The sequence below is a fragment of the Pelodiscus sinensis genome, chromosome 29 (assembly GCF_052426305.1).
Source record: "Pelodiscus sinensis isolate ZL-2025 chromosome 29, ASM5242630v1, whole genome shotgun sequence".
In the NCBI taxonomy this organism is placed as follows: domain Eukaryota; kingdom Metazoa; phylum Chordata; order Testudines; family Trionychidae; genus Pelodiscus; species Pelodiscus sinensis.
Genome location: NC_143080.1, coordinates 12457433 through 12477537, shown reverse-complemented (window position 1 = coordinate 12477537; position 20105 = coordinate 12457433). Strand labels below are relative to the sequence as shown.

Here is a 20105-nt window from a genome sequence, read left to right as displayed (position 1 = left end):
GGAAGTTTCTTTGGGTCTATCTGGGCTCCTCCTAAACCAGCTGTGAAGATTCCTTCTTGCGGGAGAGAATACTCCCTCAGTCTACTGGAGAGAAGACCATTTCAGGCTAGAAAAATATATGGGCCTGCAATTTACAGCCAAGAGATCTTGCCCTGTTTTGGCCTTGTCTGTAGCATCTGGGAACTACCTGTAGGGGTCCATGGGAGAATTCAGCCAGTGCATATACTGCACTGGGCTGCAGGAGGCCTAAATTACCACTCAAGCCCTGCTGCAGGGTGTGTGCTGAGGCAGGAAAAGGGGATTTGGATTTCCCCAGGATGAAGTAACCCATAAACAGCTCGGCTGTGTCTACACTGGGCCACTTATTCCGGAAAAGCAGATGCTTTTCCGGAATAAGCTGCGAGCTGTCTACACTGGCCCCTTGAATTTCCGGAAAAGCACTGACGATCTACTGTAAGAAATCAGCTGCTTTTCCGGAAAAACTATGCTGCTCCCACTCAGGCAAATGTCCTTTTTCTGGAAAACTGTTCCGGAAAAGGGCCAGTGTAGACAGCACAGTACTCTTTTCCGCAAAAAAGCCCCAATCGCGAAAATGACAATTGGGTCTTTTTTTGCGGAAAAGCGCGTCTACATTGGCATGGACACTTTTCCGGAAAAGCATCCTGCCAATGTAGATGCTCTTTTTCCGGAAATACTTATAACGGAAAACTGTTCCGTTTTAAGCATTTCCGGAAAAAGGTGCCAGTGTATACGTAGCCCTCTTGGAAAATGACCAGTGCCACACCAGGCTGTAGAGCAGACTAGAATGCTGGGAGTTCTGAGAGACATAGCACAGAATTTGAGCCAGCCTTTCAGATCTCATGGCTTTCTGTTTAGTGTCCGAAGGAAAGGCAAGCCATGCCTTTCAGTGTGCTGGGTTACAGAAAGCTAGCAAAGTCTTCATAAACAATCTCTACAACGTGTTCTTGCACAATGTGTAAAATGTTAAACAAGCAGGAGGCTAAGGGTGAAAGATTGTATCTTTCAGAGACGAAATAACTAATTAATCTTATAATTAACAGGGCAGAGAAATCCACTTGGAAGTTCTTATGTTTCAGCTTGATGAATTCAGCTGAGGCCCTGGCAAACTCAAATTATTGGTCTGTTAGCATTAACTTCTGTGAATGTCCTCAATAAGTCACAGTCCAGTGATCAATTTTACAGCAGATCCTTAAAACAATGAAAGCCTTCCTCTTCTCTAATTTCTAGTAGATCACTTTGCTTCATTCCCTGGACAGCATTTAGCATATTCTCTCAACATGTAGCGTATTTGTTCAGTTTAATTCTATTCTATTATCCTCAAAACTTTGTGGCCAGATATCACATCCACCTTTGGTTCGAGCAAATTATGAATATGTAATTCCTTTAACCTTTCTTCATAAGTCAAATCCTACATCCAGTAAATCTATTGCAGACGATATTAAACTGCTCACAAAACTAAGTGATTAGGCAACAAAATGGCAAAATAAATTTAATGTTGATAAATGTAACATAACGCACATTGGAAAAAATAATCCCAACTATACATACATAATGGGGACTAATTTAGCTATAACTACTTAACAGACAGATCTTGGAGTCATTGTGGATAGTTCTCGGAAAACATCCACTCAATGTGTAGCAGCATTCAAAAAAGCAAATAGAATGTTAGGAATCATTAAAAAGGGGAGAGTGAATAAGACAGAGAATATTTATTGCCTCTATATAAAATCATGGCATGCCTATAACTTGAATATTGAGTACAGATGTGGTCGCCTGATCTAAAAAAAGATATATTGGCATTGGGAAAGATTCAGAAAAGAGCAACAAAAACAGTTCGGGTATGTGTAGACTACATGGCTCCGTCGAAGGAGCCATGTAGATGAGCTTACTAGACATAGGAAAATGAAGCAGCAATTTAAATAATCATCGCTTCATTTACATCAAAATGGCTGCCGTGCTGTGCGGATCAGCTGTTTGGTGGCACAGCGGGGCAGTCTGGATGCGCCGCGGTCGACAAGGGAAGCCTTTGTCGACCGCTCCAGTATGCCTCGTGAAATGAGGTTTACCAGGGCGGTCGACAAAGTCTTCCCTTGTCAACCACGGCCTGTCCAGACTGCCCCGCTGTGCCGCCAAACAGCTGATCCACACAGCGCGGTGGCCATTTTGATGTAAATGAAGAGGCAATTATTTAAATCACCATTTAATTTTCCTATGTGTAGTAAAGTCATCTACATGGCTCTGTCAACGGAGCCATGTAGTCTAGACATACCCTTAGAGGTTTGGAATTCGTCCCTTATGAAGAAAGTTTTAAAAGACTGGAACTTTTCAGCTTAAAAAAAGAAGACTAAGGGGGGATATGATAGAGGTCTATAAAATCATGACTAGTGTGGAAAAAATGAATAAGGAAAAGAAATGTATTTGTTCCCATAACCTAAGAACTAAGGATCACCAAATGAAATTAATAGATAGCATGTTAAAAAAAAACAAAAGGAAGTTTTTCTTCACACAGCACATGGTTGGCCTGTGGAACTCCTTGCCAGAGGAGGTTGTGAAGACCAGGACTTTAACAGGGTTCAAGAAAGAACTAGATAAATTCATGAAGGTTAGGTCCATCAATGGCCACCAGCAAGGATGGGTAGGAATGGTGTCGCAAGCCTCTGTCAGAGACTGGGAATGGATGACGGGAGAGGGATTGCTTGATAATTCCCTGTTCTATTCACCCGCTCTGGGGCATCTGGCATTGGACACTGTCGGAAGACAGGATACTGGGCTAGATGGACCTTTGGTCTAACACAGTATGACCATACTTATGTTTTTGTTGTTATGCAATTTCCCCTCAATTTGTCAAAATCTTTCTACCAAACTTACAGATAGTATTTGTATGTGCAGTTTTATCAGGGTCACGTTATACTGCCCTAGATCAGGGCAGGGTCTCTCTTTATATTGCATGAAAAGTAATTTAAGTATCCAAAACAGAACCAAATTAGTGTTGGCCAAAAATTTTTTTTACAAGAATTGCTTCCCATCAGAAAATGCTGATTCGGTGAAATTGAAATGCTTTAACATGTATACAGGCAGTCCCCGGGTTACATGGATCTGACTTACATCGGATCCCTACTTACAAACGGGGTGAGGCAACCCCGCACTAGCTGCTTCCCCCCAGCAGACCAGGGAGATGCGAAGCTAGCGCCCCCCCCCCCAAGCAGACCAGGGAGCGGCTTTTCTCAGCAGACACCTCAGCTTGAGAATAAAGGACTGAGGGAAGTGAGATGTGGGAGAATAAAACTGAGCTCTGGAGAAATGTTTGGCTAGAGTTTCCCCTACAATATGTACCAGTTCCGACTTACATACAAATTCGACTTAAGAACAAACCTACAGTCCCTATCTTGTACGTAACCCGGGGACTGCCTGTAATATCCTTTACATATGTGAGCAGAGTCTGAACCACAGCTTCCAATGCAGCCAACTGAATGGGGAAGGGTGTGGTTATGCTCACTCAGTCATTTAGCCCTGCAAGATAAACAACTGTTTATATGTCATGCTGGAATGGGAGAAGAATCCTGGGTGTGGTTATGTAAATCCAGTTCAGTCAGTACTACAGGCCTGATGGATGGTCAGTTGTTGGAATGGAATGTGGTGTGTTGTAACTAAGGGTACATCTACACTAGCTCGTTAGTTCGAGCAAGGTAGGGTAATGAGGGCAAGCGGAGTTGCAAATGAAGCCCGGGATTTAAATATCCCAGGCTTCATTTGCATGTTCCCGGGCGCCGCCCTTAGTCCAAACTCCGTGCCCGCGGCTAAGATCCTAATGATCCTAATTCGAACTACCGTTACTCCTCATTCCACAAGCAGTAACGGTAGTTCGAATTAGGATCTTTAATTAGAACTACCTACTCCGTGCCGTGTGTAGATGCAGGCACGGAGTTTGGACTAAGGGGGATTTTAAAATGGCGGCGCCCAGGGACTTGCAAATGAAGCCTGGGATATCTAAGACTCGAGCCAGTCCTGTGTGAGATGGATGAAATGTAACCCCTAGATCTTGAACCTGGCCCTGGCTGCTGCTGGTGCTACCTGGTAGAAGGGTTACATATTTAACAAGTCAAATGACAGTCAAAACAAAATATTTGCAGAATATTTCATGAAAAATTCTGTGATTGACTTTTCATCCCAATTAGGGACAAAATCAGGTTTCATAAGCCCAGAATTCCCTGCACAATGGCAATTCTACATTCCAATCAGCCTCTGAGCAGCTAGCCTGTTCTAAAAGAAACCCTCACCCCTCTCCCTGAGAGATGGGAAAAGAGTGTGGTTTTGGCAGACAGTCACACTGATGAGGAACAGAATGTAAAAGGGATCATTTCAACTCTTCGGTTCCTTCAATAGCGATGAAAGTGGGGAGGCATAGCACAGCTCAGAGGACACAGGTCACCTTACTCAACCTGTGAACATTCAGTCCCAAGCCAATTACTTCAACTCCCTCCCAATCTCCACAGCTTCCATCCTCCTACCCTCTACGCTCTTCTCACCCATTACCCTTCCCTTCTCCCTTCTTTGGTGCTCCTGGTCAATCCCCTCCTAGCAAAATCCCCCACCCAAAAATCAAACCAAAGCTAATGAATATCATGACCCTTGTGACACATGCTTTGGAAACTGAAGTGATCTGTGCTATATGTATCTTCAAGGGCTTGCTAATGATGCATTCAAGTGTGAACTACAAAATAGCAGAGGCAAGGGGAGAGTAATTAATGCAAATGCTCAATACTGAGAACAATATAAGTGATAAGTTCTTTTGAAATTTCACCCCATGGGGAAACAGTATAGTTTGGCTTCACTTGGTTCAAGAAATCTATGAACATAAAGGACATGAGAGTGGATAAAGTAACTGCTCTGACCTGTGACCCAGCCCTGAGGTACTTTAATCCTATAAGGGATGTGGAAGGTAGGTGACACCTTGCACGAAAGCTGGTTGCTGTTTTTAAGATCTGTTTTCTCTGTGATGCTTTGGTTCTGAATAAACAGAACTTTGCTTTGTGAAGACTGTCTGGTCATGGGTTCTCCCCAGCATTGCCCCCAAGATAACAGGACTAAAGACAGACTTTCTGAGAGAAACACAGTGGCTGTGTCTACACTGGCTGCTTGAATTTCCACAAGTACACTGACTTCCTACTGACTGAAATCAGTGCTTCTTGCGGAAATACTATACTGCTCCCGTTCGGGCAAAAGTCCTTTTTGCTCAAAGCTTTTGTGCAAAAGGGCCAGTGTAGACAGCTCAGATTTGTTTTGCGCAAAAAAGCCCCGATCGCGAAAATGGCGATCAGGGCTTTTTTGCGGAAAAGCACGTCTAGATTGGCACGGACACTTTTCCGCAAAAAGAGCTTTTGTGGAAAAGCGTCCGTGCCAATCTAGATGCTCTTTTCACAAATGCTTTTAACAGAAAACTTTTCCGTTAAAAGCATTTGTGGAGAATCATGCCAGTCTAGACGTAGCCAGAGAGTTGCAGGAGTCTGTAGCATAAAGGTCACGCTCCAGTCTGAAGGGAGAGATTTGTGAGATCTTGCCTAGAGAGAGGTGATGGCTAGAGGTCTGAGACCTCAATGAGTTGTCCACAAGGAGGTGACCAAATGGTAAAAGATGCAGTTAACTTTTGAATTGTGACAGCATTGGAGTGACATTTGTCAACCAGAGCTCTGTTTATATGTTCTGTTCCTTCCCTCTTAACCATTCATCATTCTTGTCTAATTAGATTTTTAGTTCTTCAGGACATGAACTCTCTCTCCTGCTATGTTTATACAGCTCCTAGCACAGTGGTGCACTGATTTCAACCATGATACTTAGAGACTACTGTAATAAAACATCATCGTCTTCATCATCAAAGTCCTTGCAGCCTGGTCAGCAGACAGAAGCCTTGGCAGTGGTGTTCTAACAACAAGTGAGAGACTAAATTCAACTGGCTCCATTTTGTAGTTTTGAAATACTGGTTGTACAAATCAGGAATATATTTAAAGCTTCCATCCCTCATCACAATAATTAAATGCAGTACTCTTCCAAAACAAATGATGAAAGCAAGCCAGACTCTGAGTTATGTTTAAAACAAGAGCGCTAAAAATATTTTTTAAATTGGAATTTTGTTATAAAAAGGGAGGGCTGTTGATTAGTGATTGGGTAAAACAGTATGTTTGTAGCACAGCAAGAAGGCAAAACATGACACAGTTTGCTACAGTCATGCTACATATTCCCAGGGACAAATAAGGTTCTTGCAGACACTTTAATTCTACCCTTACTCCAGCAATAAGCATAATATATAGGTCTGCAATCAGAACTAAACAGAATATGAACTCAACATTGGTGTCTCTGCTATTTAGCTTGATGCATGCCAGCCAGGTATCTGGCAAGGGGAGCATATCCAGAAAAAAAGAACTTTACAGGCATACAAGAACAAGGCAGATTTTTACAGTACTTCTAGCAAATGAACCATGTGCACATCATATATCCTGCAGCAAATTAACACAGAAGTCTCTATCCAGTTATTATTCCATAATGTCTCTATTCAGAGAATAGATGATGATGGTTCTAAAATGAATGGAGAACACAGATATCTATTAACTATAGAATGAATGAAACAGCCCTATAAATCACAGTGTTCGACATGGTTTGTTTCACAGAAATGTAATAAACAAAACAGAATGAAACCTTCCATTTCTCAATTCAGTTTGTATACCTCTCCCCTATCACGTGTGTCTTGCTAGTTACGATTTTCCAGTTAGTATCACAGGTAAGAACACTGCCTTTATTTGGGGGGATCTTAAATCAAGATGAAGTCATTAGGTTCTCCTGGAGTTCAGCACAGAGTATATATTAATAATTTTCTCATAAAAATCAATGCATAAGGGACAGGACAATCATGATAAATAATCTTCAAACAAAAAGAGAGCTGTAGGTACCAATCAAGTGATATCGTACATGGAACTGACCGAACAAAAACAATAGCTCAAGATTCTTGGTACAGATGTGTCCATTTGCTTCACAGTAACATGAAGACCCCCTGTAATTAAGCTTGGTAAAATTAATTTTTTATTTTTATACTTTTGACAGATAATAGCAATGATTCTTCGTAAGCATTTTCAGTGTATGGTTATTGATTTAAATTGTTGCAGTTCAATGAAATGATTAGATTCCTAGAAATGGCAAGGTTGGAAGGAACCTCATGAAGACTCCTAGTCCAATCCCTGGAATGAGGCAGGACCAAGTAAACCTGAGAGGAATTGTTCCAGTAGCAGGGATACCACCTCTAATAACAGGGATCCCAAACTTCCCTTGGAAGCCTGTTCCAGAGCTTATCAGTCCTTAGAGTTAGAAAGTTTTACCTAATATTTCACCTCAATCTCCACTGTGGCAGATAAAGCTTATTGCTTTATTCTACCTTTACTGTCCTCTTTGTAACAGCCCCTTAACCTATTGGAAGACTGGTATCGGGTCCTTATGTCCCCCCCTTTCCCCTCAATCTTCTTATTTCCAGGCTAAAATTGCCCAGGTTTTTTAAGTTTTCTGCAGAGGTCAGGTTTTCTAAACCTTTTATCATTTTTGTTGTTCTCCTCTGGATTCTGTACGGTTTCCTAAAGTGTAGCACCCAGAACTGGATGCAGTACTCCAGCTGATGCCCCGGCAATACCAAGTAGTGCAGGATCATATCCGCTGTCTCCTACATTCAACATTTCTTTTAATAAATTTCAAGATATTATTAGTCTTTTGTGCAACTCTTGATTCATATTTAATTTGTCATCCACTGTAACCCCCAAATCCTTTTCAGCGGTACACCACCTAGCTAGTTAGTCCTCATTTTGACACCGTGCCTTTGATTTTTTCTTCCTATCCACACTCGTGCTTGTCTTTAATTCATTTCTTCTTGTTGCTCTCAGATCAATTCTTCAATTTGACAGGGTCATTTTGAATTGTAATTCTGTTCTCCAAAATGCTTGCAATCCCTCCTGCTTTGGTGTCATTCACTGTTTTTGTAAGCATACATTCTATTACATTATTTAAGTCATTAATGAGAATATTTAATAATTCTGGATGTGATAATTTAGGGACAGGCAGTCCCCCAACTTACGCAGATCCGAATTACGTCAGATCCGCACTTACGAACGGGGCTTTCTCGCCCCGCAGGTCGGGGCGAGAAAGCCCCGTTCGTAAGCTGCTCCGGTGCCCCTAGTCTGCTGGAGACCGTCTCCAGCAGACCAGGGGCACCGGGCGGGTTCCCACGCTTCTGAGGCTTTCTCTGGCAAAGCCTCAGAAGCGCGGGGAACCGCCGCTGCTGCCGCTTCAGTCCGGGTGCCTGTGGTCTGCTCGGGACCATCCCCAGCAGACCACAGGCACCGGGACTGAAGCGGCAGCAGCGGCGGTTCCCCGTGCCTCTGAGGCTTTGCTCTGGCAAAGCCTCAGAGGCGCGGGACCTCCCCGCGGCTGCGGCTTCAGTCCGGGTGCCTGTGGTCTGCTGGGGACCGTCCCCAGCAGACCACAGGCACCAGGACTGAAGCTGCAGCCGCGGTGGGGTCCCGTGCCTCTGAGGCTTTGCCAGAGCAAAGCCTCAGAGGCGCGGCACCCCGCTGCCGCTGCGGCTCTGCTCCCCGTGTCCCTGGTCTGCTGGGGGGGGGGCGCAGCTAGTGTGCCCCCTCCCCAGCAGACCAGGCTTTTGTTTTGGACCCTGGGGCAGAGCAGCTGGGGCGCTGCCGATTGGTCCTGCAGCACCACTCTGGGCACTACTGGACCAACCCGGCAGCACCCCAGCTGCTCTGCCCCAGGTCCTGATTCAGCCGCTGCTGGTCAGTTTCAGCAGCGGCTGAATCAGGACGCCTGGGGCAGAGCAGATGGGGTGCTGCTGGGTTGGTCCAGTAGCACCGAGGAGCGGCGCTACTGGAGCAACCCAGCAGCACCCCAGCTGCTCTGCCCCAGGCGTCCCCAAGTCAGCTTCTGCTGAAACTGACCAGCGCTGACTACAGGAAGCCAGAGGCAGAGTTGCTCTACCCCGGGCTTCCTGGAATCAGCTGCTGATCAGTTTCAGCAGCAGCTGACTTGGGGACGCCTGGGGTTCTTAAGTTGATTCTGTATGTAAGTCAGAACTGGCGGTCAGTTTCAGCAGCGGCTGAATCTGGACGCCAGTTCCGACTTACATACAGATTCAACTTAAGAACAAACCTACAGTCCCTATCTTGTACGTAACCCGGGGACTGCCTGTAATTATGTAATCATTTAATTTAATAATTCTGTCACATCCCTCTAGATCCAACTTCTAAGTCTGACATAAACCATTGACAACTACTCTTTGGCTACGTCTAGACTGGCATGATTTTCCGCAAATGCTTTTAACGGAAAAATTTTCCGTTAAAAGCATTTGCGGAAAAGAGCGTCTAGATTGGCCCGGATGCTTTTCCGCAAAAGCACTTTTTGCAGAAAAGCGTCCGTGCCAATCTAGACACGCTTTTCCACAAAAAAGCTCCGATTGCCATTTTCGCGATCGGGGATTTTATGCACAAAACAATTCTGAGCTGTCTACACTGGCCCTTTTGCGCAAACATTTTGCGCAAAAAGGACTTTTGCCCGAACAGGAGCAGCATGGTATTTCCGCAAGAAGCACTGATTTCAGACAGTAGGAAGTCGGTATACTTGCAGAAATTCAAGTGGCCAGTGTAGACAGCTGGCAAGTTTTTCCGGAAAAGTGGCTGATTTTCCAGAAAAACTTGCCAGTCTAGACACAGCCTTTGAGTTTGCCCACCTTATAGTAATCTAGACTACATTTCCCTAGTTTGCTTATAAGAATGTCATCTGGGACTGTTTCCAAAGCCTTAATAAAAAAATCAAGATTGATCTCATCCGTCCACTGAGCCAGTAACCCCATCAAAGAAGGAAATTAGAAGGGTTTGGCATGATTCGTTCTTGACAAATCCATGCTGGCTATTCCTTATCACCCTTTTATCCTTTAGGTGCTTACAAACTGATTGTTTAATAGTTTATTGCAGTACAGAGTCACAGACATAGACTTATAGGCAAGAAGGGCCCACCAGAGCATCTAGTCTGAATCCCCAGTACATCACAGGCCACCAGCACTCGCACACTGAATCCAAGAACAGAAATGAGCCCACAGTATTACAGACCACAGCAGACAGGACTATGCCGGCCAAAGGCAAAGACCAGAAGGGACTCAGGTGAATCAGTGGTCAAGGGAAGGGAAATGATTATGTGAGACATATCCAGATCACACTAGCAGGTGAGCTACTTTCACATGCTACAGCAGAAGGGGGTAGAGGGGCGCGGTCATTGCCATACTTTTTATGCTTTTTATGTTTTTTTACTTTCTGTTTTTATTAATTTATACAGACCCATTGCTGAAAATTATGAAGGGGCCACAATTATTTAATGACAGGAGATGTTAAGATTCAAAAAATTGAAGTTTTATAACTGTTCAACACACAGATCAAACTACATATCCTGAAATCAAACATTACATTCTCAAGTAGCATTTTTCTTCCTTTGCTACTCTGTAAATTTCTGTTACCGTCAATGGAAATGTGCTTTCCTCAGCTTGTGTGTGTGCGATGAAATTGATATTTCCCAACAAACATTTATCACTTTCAAGCTTATCTATAATACTTCAATCCAGCCTTGCCATAGTATTACTTCCTGCATGACTCCACTGGTGCGCTACTCATGTCCTAAAGTTCCAGCTCAGGACAGAATTCAGTACATGTGTTTAAACCCTATCCTGAATACTGCTACTGTTCTCAATCATAATGCTGTCTGGAATAAGGGCCTAAAAGAACGAGACTCAAAAGCTTCTAAGACCAGGTTCTGCAAATGGAAACTCCCAGGCACAGCTGCATAGAAGTCAGCTGAACTCCTTATGGCTTTGAGCAGAACCATTTGCAGAATATAACCCATTGCCATTTTTGTTCTTGATACCATAACTACGAAAGCCAAGTCAGATTTTGCCTTTCATTAACAGCCATTCAAAAACGATACATACATTTGCTTTTCACATAAATATGTAGCGATATTTTAACTAGCCACATTAGTTCCCTGTACATCCTGCCACAGAGAGTTCCACAAATCAGTTGTGCAGTGCCAAAAAAAAAAAAAAAACAGAACTTAAAACACTCAACCCTGTATCTATTTTGAATTTGCTGTCTATAATTTCTCCTATATATACTATCTCCTCCCTCTTGCATTTTGGAAAATGGTAAACAAGAGCACTTACATTTTTCTTTAAGCATCCAAGTAGCTATCTGAATTGCAAAATACCATGTTAACGGGTATACATTCAATACATTCAGCTACTTTACCTGCTTTATTTTACATATCTGTGCATAGCTCCAGCAACACTCTTTTGGTTCTTTGTTCGTCTATTACATTATCTGCAGAAAAAGCAGAAGCTTTGCATGACACACAAACTCAGCTCAAAGCACTTCAGTTTTGAACATGAGAACAAGTTCTGCCTTCCCATCCCATCCCATCCCCACCCCTAGCTCACACTAGAGTCAATGCAAGCTGCGTAGGGTGTCTGAGAATAGAACCTGAAACCCCCAGAACTTCTCAAATGATAGAGGCATGAATTCAGGCGTGGTCTACACTAGGAGCTTAGTCAGAAATTAGCCTCATCAAGCAATACATCCAACACTACCAAGTCCGTTATTCCAAAACAAAGGACCACGGAATTCAAACTCTGTAGTCCTGCTTTTCACAAGGATTAATGCGAATTCCAAACTTGTAAGTCCAAAATAATGTTAGCATGGACAATCCAGTGCCACTAATTTGAATTTATTGGCCTCTGGGAGGCCTCCCGAAGCTCCCCAAAGTGCTTTCTGGGGCTCTGAGTCCAGGGTAGGGCATTCACATTAACGGAGCCTGCCTCGGAGTACGTTTGATTCTTCCCCGTAGTGAAAACACAGAATTTCAAATTTGTAAAATCAGGTGCCCAGAAGTAGAATTTAGTAAATTCTAAAAAATAATTTCCTAGTGTAGACATGGCCTCATATTCAACCTTCAGGTCAGCTCAGAATGCAATGTTCTCGCTTGACTAGCCTGCCCAGCTGCAACACTGATGATGCACAACTCATTCCTCTGCTCCTACCCTCAAGATCTGGATTCTGATCTGTCTTGCCAACATAAACAAGAAGGATGGGGAAAAAACATACTCATTAGTCTGAAGAAGACTGTAAGAAACAGCTGCTACAGTCATTGGTACCTGGATGGTTGGCTGTAGCATCAAACAGAAGTCTACATTTGCTGTCCCTGGAATCCTTCCCTAATATCAAGCAGAAACAGTGCTTGAGGCTTCGTGTTTCTCAGGATAAAAGTGCCTACAAATAATCTCTTCCTTGCTCTCTAAGATTTTAATAAGAATTAATTAAAACCGGCAGTCATTACTGCACTCATAAATGGAGCAAAATATGTACGCTATCGATGGGAGGGTGGCTGTTTTCAAAATGCAGGTTGAATTTCCCCTTCACTCCCTGCTTCTTATTCATGAGTTTTCCTCTGCTGTCCTATAGGGTTTTGTGTATCTACTCCTAAACAACTGCCAGCAAAGACCAGACCTCTTCTTGTTAGCACAGGCAGCTTTGTTAGTAAGATGAAACTCTGCCACTTCTGCCCATAGATACAGTAACACATGCTAGCTCAACAGCACCTAGGCTGAGCAAAACAGACCCACAGGGGCGTCGTCTCTTCTCTCCTCCCCTCCACCCCTTTCCCCCATCTCTTTACAGTTTAGCAGCCAGCCAGCCTCAAGTCACAAGTTTCAGAATATTGTTTCTCTTGATTTTAGGTATCCATCTCAAACTAGGTATACAGGCTAGGGAACTGAATGCACTTCCTGTGTGCAACAGCACTGCAAGGTCACAGCTCGATCTCCCTAAAGACTCTCAGCACATGTGGCATTTAAATCGCAACCTGCATCCTTTTCTCCTTGGTAGCTCTATCGAGATTGGAAAAGCAGAAAATTCCAGCCCATATATTAGCCTGCAGTCAATGGAGGAGGAGAGGGGCATTCAAAGAAGTCAAGTGATAGCTGCCATTTATGAAGGTGCATTGCTGCCATGGAGTTGCACTTAAAATCCCAGAGAATGCCAAGGGATGACTTGCATAGTGATGTCCTGCTCATTGAGAACAAGGAAAGCAGAACTGGACCTGCAGCTTCACTTGACTCCTGTCCACACACAAAATCCCTGGACTCAAGTGCAGCGATGCTTTTAACTTGGATTGCCTGGCTCAACAGTGACTTAGCACAACTCACAGCTGCTAAGAAGCCGCAGGGCAGCTGTATTAGTTTGCAACTTTTTAAAAAATGAGTAGATCTGTGGCACCTTAGAGTCTAGCAAAAATATATATCTAATAGCATGAGCAACAGTCTCTCTATTCACATGCAAGCAGGCTCTGTGGACACAAGCTGACCTGGGGAGATTTTTCTTCCCTGTTGGGGCTGGAGAACTCTGGAAACTTAGAGTTGCAGATTCAGACTAACACGGCTACCCCTCTGATTCTGGAAACTTAGGGTATGTTGGAAGCCCTGGCTTCTCTAAGGAGGAAGCATTTGTGGGCAGTGCCAGCCTGAGAGGAGTGGGGGTGACAGTTTTTAAAGCAGAAGCCTCACAAGAGACAGACTTGTTCTATTGGGAGGCAATACTCTTTTATTTGCTGCCAGCTGGGGCTCTCCTGGATGAAGTTCTATAGCCAATCTTGGGGAGACAGGAGTGCACACAGCAAATTGGCTAGGCAGCCCATAAGAGTGGAGTTCTATCAGGGATTCCATGGGGACAGGATGGTTACAGAACTAAGGGCTGAAGAGGGGAGGGTTTCTAACTCTGATCTTCTCAGTGTTGTTAGCATGATTAATGATTTGCCATTATTGCCAAATTCAGAAACACGGTTAAGAAGCTGGCAGGACTTGGGTAGACGGAACTGCAGCCTAGAAGTGGGAGGGAGGAATGATTTTTTAATATGACCTTGTGCGTGGGTTTTTAGATGTCCAATATGCCACTGTAAAGCCAAGCTTGTTTGCCTTTCAGTTTGACCTGTGCTAACAAGGACAACACTCTCCCATTTGACCCTTCCTGGGCTGAACTAAAAACTAAGCCCAGGTGCCTTGCACTGCATGCTGGCCACCCACTGTGCATATGTCCATCCACCGCACCACCCCGCACACAATAGAATTCTGTCCAGAGCTTTCTGAGCCAATGTCATTTCACACCGCTGCTTCCTCTTTGTCAAAAACCACACCCATAAGCTCCTCTGTTGGTGCTACAACTAGAGATTGGGGGTGGGGGCTGGAAGTAGTTTCCATTATATACTGTTTACAGTTTGGTCCAGTCACACTCAGCACCCTACTATACAAGTTGTTCTTTCACCTGTGTCCCAGAGATAGTTCCTTGGCTACTCCAGCCCCAGATCACTTGTCAAAGTTGCAGCAAAAACCCAGAGGGGGCTGAATATTGATGTGTTTCAGTTCTGATCACCAACACAATCGTTTTTCAAAACAAAGCTGGCAGCCAGCATGTCCCAATTCACATCGGCAAAATCCCATGGCGACCTCCCAGATTGAATTATGGGATTTTAGCCCCCATCTCCCCCTTCCTCAAAAGAAAAACTGAATAAAACGACCATGCCACATACTTGAATGTCCAAAGCAATCTAGCAGAGTCTGCACCTGTTTTACTGCTATGTCTCAGAACATGTTAGTTTTCAAGAGACAACCTGTTCCAAGCTAGCATGCTGACATTCCCTGGAAAAGAGCCAGGTCACAGCCCTGTGACTTGGGGAGGGGAACTTAAATCCTAACCTGCTTTGGCCATGGGGAATAAAGTGCTAAAGTGGGGCCCTGATTGTAACTTCTGCTTCCCTCCACAACCCCCACCTAGTACATTGGTGGCGCCTACCACCCTGGAATGTCAGGGTGGGCCAGACTCATGGGAAGCAGGGGGCAAAAAAGGCCTGGATCCTGGCCAAGCTGGGCTGGGAAGTTGCTGGGGGCTAGTCCCTAAAGAGGGGAACACCTACTGAGGAGAGCTGAGCTGACTTGGAGACAGGAAAGGTGGGGAAGAGCATAGCAAGGTCCTGATTTGGAGTGGGAGTGCGGGGTGGGGAGGGGGGATTAGAGATGCGAGCCTGGGTGAGAGGGTCACCGAGCTCAAGCTCTGACGGAGGAGAGCCCCGCGGCTGGCTGTCCTGGGCCCACTCACCGCGGAGAAATTGTGGGGCCCGCACAGTTCGCCGCGGTACTTGCAGGAGAGAAGCATGTCCTCCAGCTGGTGGCCCAGGCGGTCCATGAAGTCGGCGCTGATGCCCTCGTAGTTGCGGGGCGGCAGGAAGAGGCGGAAGTCCGCGAGCTTGGCAAACCACTGCAGGCGCGCCTGGTCGCCGCGGAGCAGGTCGGTGAGCAGCGGGCGGGCTGTGCGGTTGGGCAGCAGCAGCCCCAGCCAGTGGCCGGCGTAGTAGAGGTCTCCCTTGGAGAGGCGGGGGAAGCGCAGCGGGTTGTTGTTGCACAAGGTGACGGCGGGGAAGGGCAGCTGGCGGCTCCACTCGGTGCGCACCTGGGTGTGCGAGGGGAACGCGAGCCAGTGCAGCAGCCGACTGGAGGACCAGGAGAGGAGCAAGCCCAGCGAGGTGCAGAAGGCCAGCACCCAGAGCGCTCGCCGCTGCAGCGCCGCCCGCCGCCAGCACATCTGCCGCAGCCCGTGCAGCCGGGGGCGCAGCAGCGGTGCCCGGCGCGCCCGGCGCCCCCGCGCCATGGGCGCGCCCCTCCGCCGCCGCAAGGCGATCGCGGCCCCCCGGCCCGAGACCCAGCATTCAGTCAGGCTGCGGCCAGCAGCGGCCCCGAGCGGCTGGGGCAGCCGCCATGGGGAGCCGCCGGCGTCAGCAGCGGGGAACTCTCAGCCGGGCAGGCGCTCCGGCGGCGAGGCATGCCCGGCACCCTCCGCAGACGGGCCCCCTCTCCGCCGGGCCCTGGCGCCTCTCCCGCTGCGTGCGCTCGGACACCGGGCAGCCCTCGCCCCTCTCCCTGCGGCCGCGCCCTGGGCAGGCGCCTGGACACTCGCTGTAGGGAGACTTGCGCCGGGCACCGACTCCACGGGCGCTAATCCCCTTCCCCGCCACCGAGCGCCCCGCGGGGCTGCCCCAGCCCGGCGCTCGATCTAGCTCCTGGTCTCCAAGAGCCCCTGCCGCCAGTCCCGCGCTCGCTCAGGAGGCCATGGCCGGGGACGGGGTGGCGCTGCCCGCCGCGATCAGTGCCGGGGCTCGGCGGGGCTCTCCTCTCTCCGCTGGCCGCAGCGCATCTTCGCACAATCCCACCCAGAGCCGCTTCTGCCGGGTTCCGGCGCTGCACCGGCTGCAGCTTCCTTCTCCCAGCGACGCCGCTGAAGGGGAGGAGGCGCCGCAGCGGCGGTGGCAGAAGGGAGGCGAGCGAGGCTTTCAAATCCCAGCCCGGGGCTGGGCGCCGGGGCTCGGGCTGCCGGGCGCAAGCTCCCTCCGCCGGCTTCCCGGGGCGCTGCGCACTGGGCCCCCTCCGAGCCCGGGTGGGGGGAGGTGGAAGCAGCAAGTCCCCCCCCTCCCGCACCGGGTCAGAGCAGAAGCGGGCGCGGGGGGGCTGCAGGCGCTGCCCAGGCGGGAAGCGGAGCGAGCCTGGAGCCCTCCGTGGCGCGCGCCCTGGAGAGGCAGGAAGGGTTCCCGGCGCGTAGCGCGCTGCTGGGGAGCGGGGCACGACGCGCCCGGCTCCAGCGAGGAGGGGGCGGCGATGGGTGGGTGGAGGCTGCTCTGCCTCGGGCGCAGGCAGCGCGCGCCCGGACTCTTATTAACCCTCCCCGCTCGCCAGCAGCTTGGGCAGGGGAGCTCTACCCCGGCCGGGCCTGCGGAGCAGCAGCCCGGAGCCAGGGCAGGTGGAGGGCTCCAGGGGCCACGGGAGGATTCATGGGTTGCTGGGGGGGGGGGGGGGGTCTCGAGGCCTGCACACCAGATTAGGCGGGTGCGATGGGCTGATGCAAGGGCCCCCAAGGGAAAAGGGGTTTCTCCTGCTTCCCTCTCAGCCGGCATCCCCATCTCTCCCCACGCCCCCGAGTGATTCCTAGCAGGGACACGCAGCAAGGCCGCGGGGACACTCAAGTATAGTGGGTAGCGAGAGCCAGGGAGCCAACTGTCTACGATAGAATCCGCTTCAAGCCGGGGGGCGGGCGGCAGCGACCCACAACCCACCCTCCTCAATCAGCCCAGGCCGCCTTGCTATGCCAGGTACCTTTAAACCTCCTGCTGTCCCCTCCCAGCCCGGCCTTTCCTTCCCACTTGCACATTAGAACACACAGGCGAGGCTTCCCCTATGTGACTTGTTGCCCTTTTGAGAGTTCTCACAAGCACCTTGTCTACTTGAAGCCAGACTTTGTTTTCTCTTCTTCAGTAGCCAAGGGGCAAAGTATCAGGATGTTTCCAGGCAGAAACGAAGACAGGGCTTTCAACTGCCAATTACATTCTTTGGCTTTTCTAAATCTTTTGCATATTTCTCAGTTTAAACTGAGAAATGAAAGGCTAATATCCACCAACAGTCAGGGTACTGCCAAGTTTACAAGTGGCGTGACACCATTTTATTACTATTAATTTATATAATGAGAACGGCTAGGCTACATCTACACTGCAACGCTACGTCGGGATAGCTATCTCGCGTCTTCATACCAAGCCCGTTATTTCAGGCTCGCTATTCCAACATCCCACTAAACATTCCACAAGGAGTGAGGAATGTTTCGGAATAGCAGGTTATTTCTAAATTTGGTGCTGTGTAGACAGGCCAAATTATGAAATAAGCTTTTTTGAAATAAGATTGAAATAAGATTCACAATTTATGTAGCTCAAGTTGCATCCTTATTTCGAACTACAGTTCAGTGCAGATGTAGCCCTAGAGGCCCCATCAGGATTAACACACAGAAAAGAGCGCTGGGTATGTATACACTACAAAGTTAATTCGAACTAACAGGCGTTAGTTCGAATTAACTTTGATAGGCGCTACACATGCAAACCGCTAGTTCGAACTTAATTCGAACTAGCGGAGCGCTTAATTCGAACTAGGTAAACCTCATACCACGAGGACTAATGCCTAGTTCGAATTAAGTAGTTCGAATTAAGGGCTGTGTAGCCACTTAATTCGAACTAGCTGGAGGCTAGCCCTTCCCAGCTTGCCCTGGTGGCCACTCTGGGCACCACCAGGGAAACTCGTATGCCCCCCTCCCGGCCCCGGAGCCCTTAAAGGGCCACGGTCTGGCTACAGTGTTTGTGCCAGTTGCAAGCCTGCCAACACGCAGCCAGAAGACCCTGCACCTGGCACACCATGAGCGAGCCACCCGATGCCACCCAGCCCTCCCCCTCTTCCCGGGAGCCTGCACGGGACCGCAAGAAGCGGGCGCCCGTCTGGTCAAGTGTGGAGATCGTGGACCTCATCGAGGTTTGGGGGGAGGCCTCCAATGTCCATGATCTCTGCACTAGCCACAGGAACGTGGCCGTCTACAGCCACATGGCTGACAGCCTGGCCACCAGAGGACACCTGCGGACCCGGGAGCAGGTCCGCTGTAAAATCAAGGACCTGCAGCAGTCCTACTCCAGCGCATGCCTGCCAGGGGCCGACCTGGAGGCCTGCCCCCATTTTCAGGCCCTGGACTGCATCCTGGGGGCTCACGCCGTCCATGCCCCCCGGGTGGTGATAGACCCCGGGGCAGAGGGACCCGTCCCGGATACGGAGGAGGAGGAGCAGGAGCAGGAGGACACCGAGAGCCAGGAGCCTGCAGGGAGCCTGCCCAGGATCCAGGACCCACGAGGCACCCCACAGAGCACATCGCCTGTGTCGTCCGAGGCCGGGGAGGCCTCCACATGTGAGAACCATCATGCTCCCCTTATGTGTATGGTGGGGTGGGAGGAGAGAGAGCCCAGGGACCATGCTACTGGGCCTTGCCCGCCGTGGAGCAGCAGCTGGGTGTCATGCAGGGGCCCTGGCCTTGCAGAGGGGGGCTGGGATTCACCCATCTTGTCCCCAGGGAGAATTGACCGCTGCTCTTGTTTCACCACAGCTGCAGCACCTGGGACTGCAGGGCGCACCCCCCCCTGCAACAGTCACCCGCACCCAGGCCAGCAGGCGTGCCAGGAACCAGGAGGAGTACCAGCGGTGGCGCCTGCGGTTCCTGGATCACCAGCTCCGCACCCAGGACCACTGGGTCCGGGAGGACCGGCGGCTGCGGCAGCAGAGTTTGGAGGCGCTGGAGAAGCAGGGCTGTGCCCTCAGAGGCCACCTCCAGACCCTGGTGGACAGGTTCCTGCCTCCTCCTGCACCGACCCCTGCAGCCGTCCCAGCTTTCGTTCCTCCTCCCACTCCTGCTCCCCCTCCCGCTTCCTCCGCACCCCCTGTCCCTCCTGCCCCACCCTCCACACCCACTCCCCCCTGACGCCCCCGCACCCGCAGTGCTGCAAGACGGGAGAGCCAGCCCGACCTCCAACCCTGAGCTTTCCCTTCCCTTCCTCCCCCTTTCCAGCTCCCTCCTCCCTGGTTTTCCCTCCCTTCTCCCACCCTCACTCCTCCCTCCCCCCATCCCAGTTATGTAAAATAAAACGAGATTTTGGTTGTTAAAACAGATGTCTTTATTTGACATTAGGAAGGGGGGTTAGGGAGGGGAAGGAGGAGAGGGTGGAAGAAGGCCCCAGTGGGGCATGCAGGGAGACTTCAGTCCTCCTCCTCCACCTGGAAGCTATGCCGCAGGGCTTCCCGGATCCGGACAGCCCCCTGCTGGGTTTCCCGGATGGTGGCGGTGCGGGGCTGAGCGTAGTGGCCAGCCATGTGGTCAGCCTCAGCCATCCAAGCTGGCAGGAAAGCCTCCCCCTTTCTCTCGCACAAATTTTGCAGCACACAACATGCTGCCACCACGGGAGGGATATTGTGCTTGGCGAGGTCGAGACGGGGAGGCACCTAAATCTGGCTTTCAATCGTCCAAAGGCCCCCTCCACCACTATGCGGGCCCTGGTGAGCCTGGCGGGAGGGGTTGAGGTGCCCCGTGTACGGCTTCATGAGCTAGGGC

General features: G+C 49.2%; 2 protein-coding genes across 3 annotated transcripts in view; one reads left to right on the top strand and one right to left on the bottom strand.

The window, feature by feature from the left end:
- The window catches only part of LOC102453851 (acid-sensing ion channel 2), a 370636-nt gene extending 354087 nt beyond the window's left edge, over positions 1-16549 (bottom strand). Inside the window, exon 1 of one of the 2 annotated variants that reach the window (XM_075911312.2) lies at positions 15249-16549. In XM_075911312.2, coding sequence (XP_075767427.1) covers positions 15249-15797 — 549 coding nt within the window. In that variant the 5' untranslated portion in view covers positions 15798-16549. The remainder of the gene's footprint in view (positions 1-15248) is intronic. The other variant, XM_075911313.2, reaches the window with a different exon arrangement.
- A 275-nt stretch (positions 16550-16824) lies between these two features.
- Positions 16825-19660, top strand: LOC142820967 (uncharacterized). Its single transcript, XM_075911211.2, has 2 exons — positions 16825-18911; positions 19107-19660. Exons 1-2 carry the CDS (start codon positions 18374-18376, stop codon positions 19658-19660), a joined length of 1092 nt encoding a protein of 363 aa, XP_075767326.2. The 5' UTR covers positions 16825-18373.
- The last annotated feature ends 445 nt before the right edge of the window (positions 19661-20105 follow it).

What these genes read in the sequence shown, in the direction of transcription:
- LOC142820967 (XM_075911211.2), top strand. Translation starts at nt 18,374, where the DNA reads ATGAGCGAGCCACCCGATGCCACCCAGCCCTCCCCCTCTTCCCGGGAG. An exon ending in GGCCGGGGAGGCCTCCACAT is followed by an intron (nt 18,912 to 19,106) that starts GTGAGAACCATC and finishes GTTTCACCACAG; the next exon opens with CTGCAGCACCTGGGACTGCA.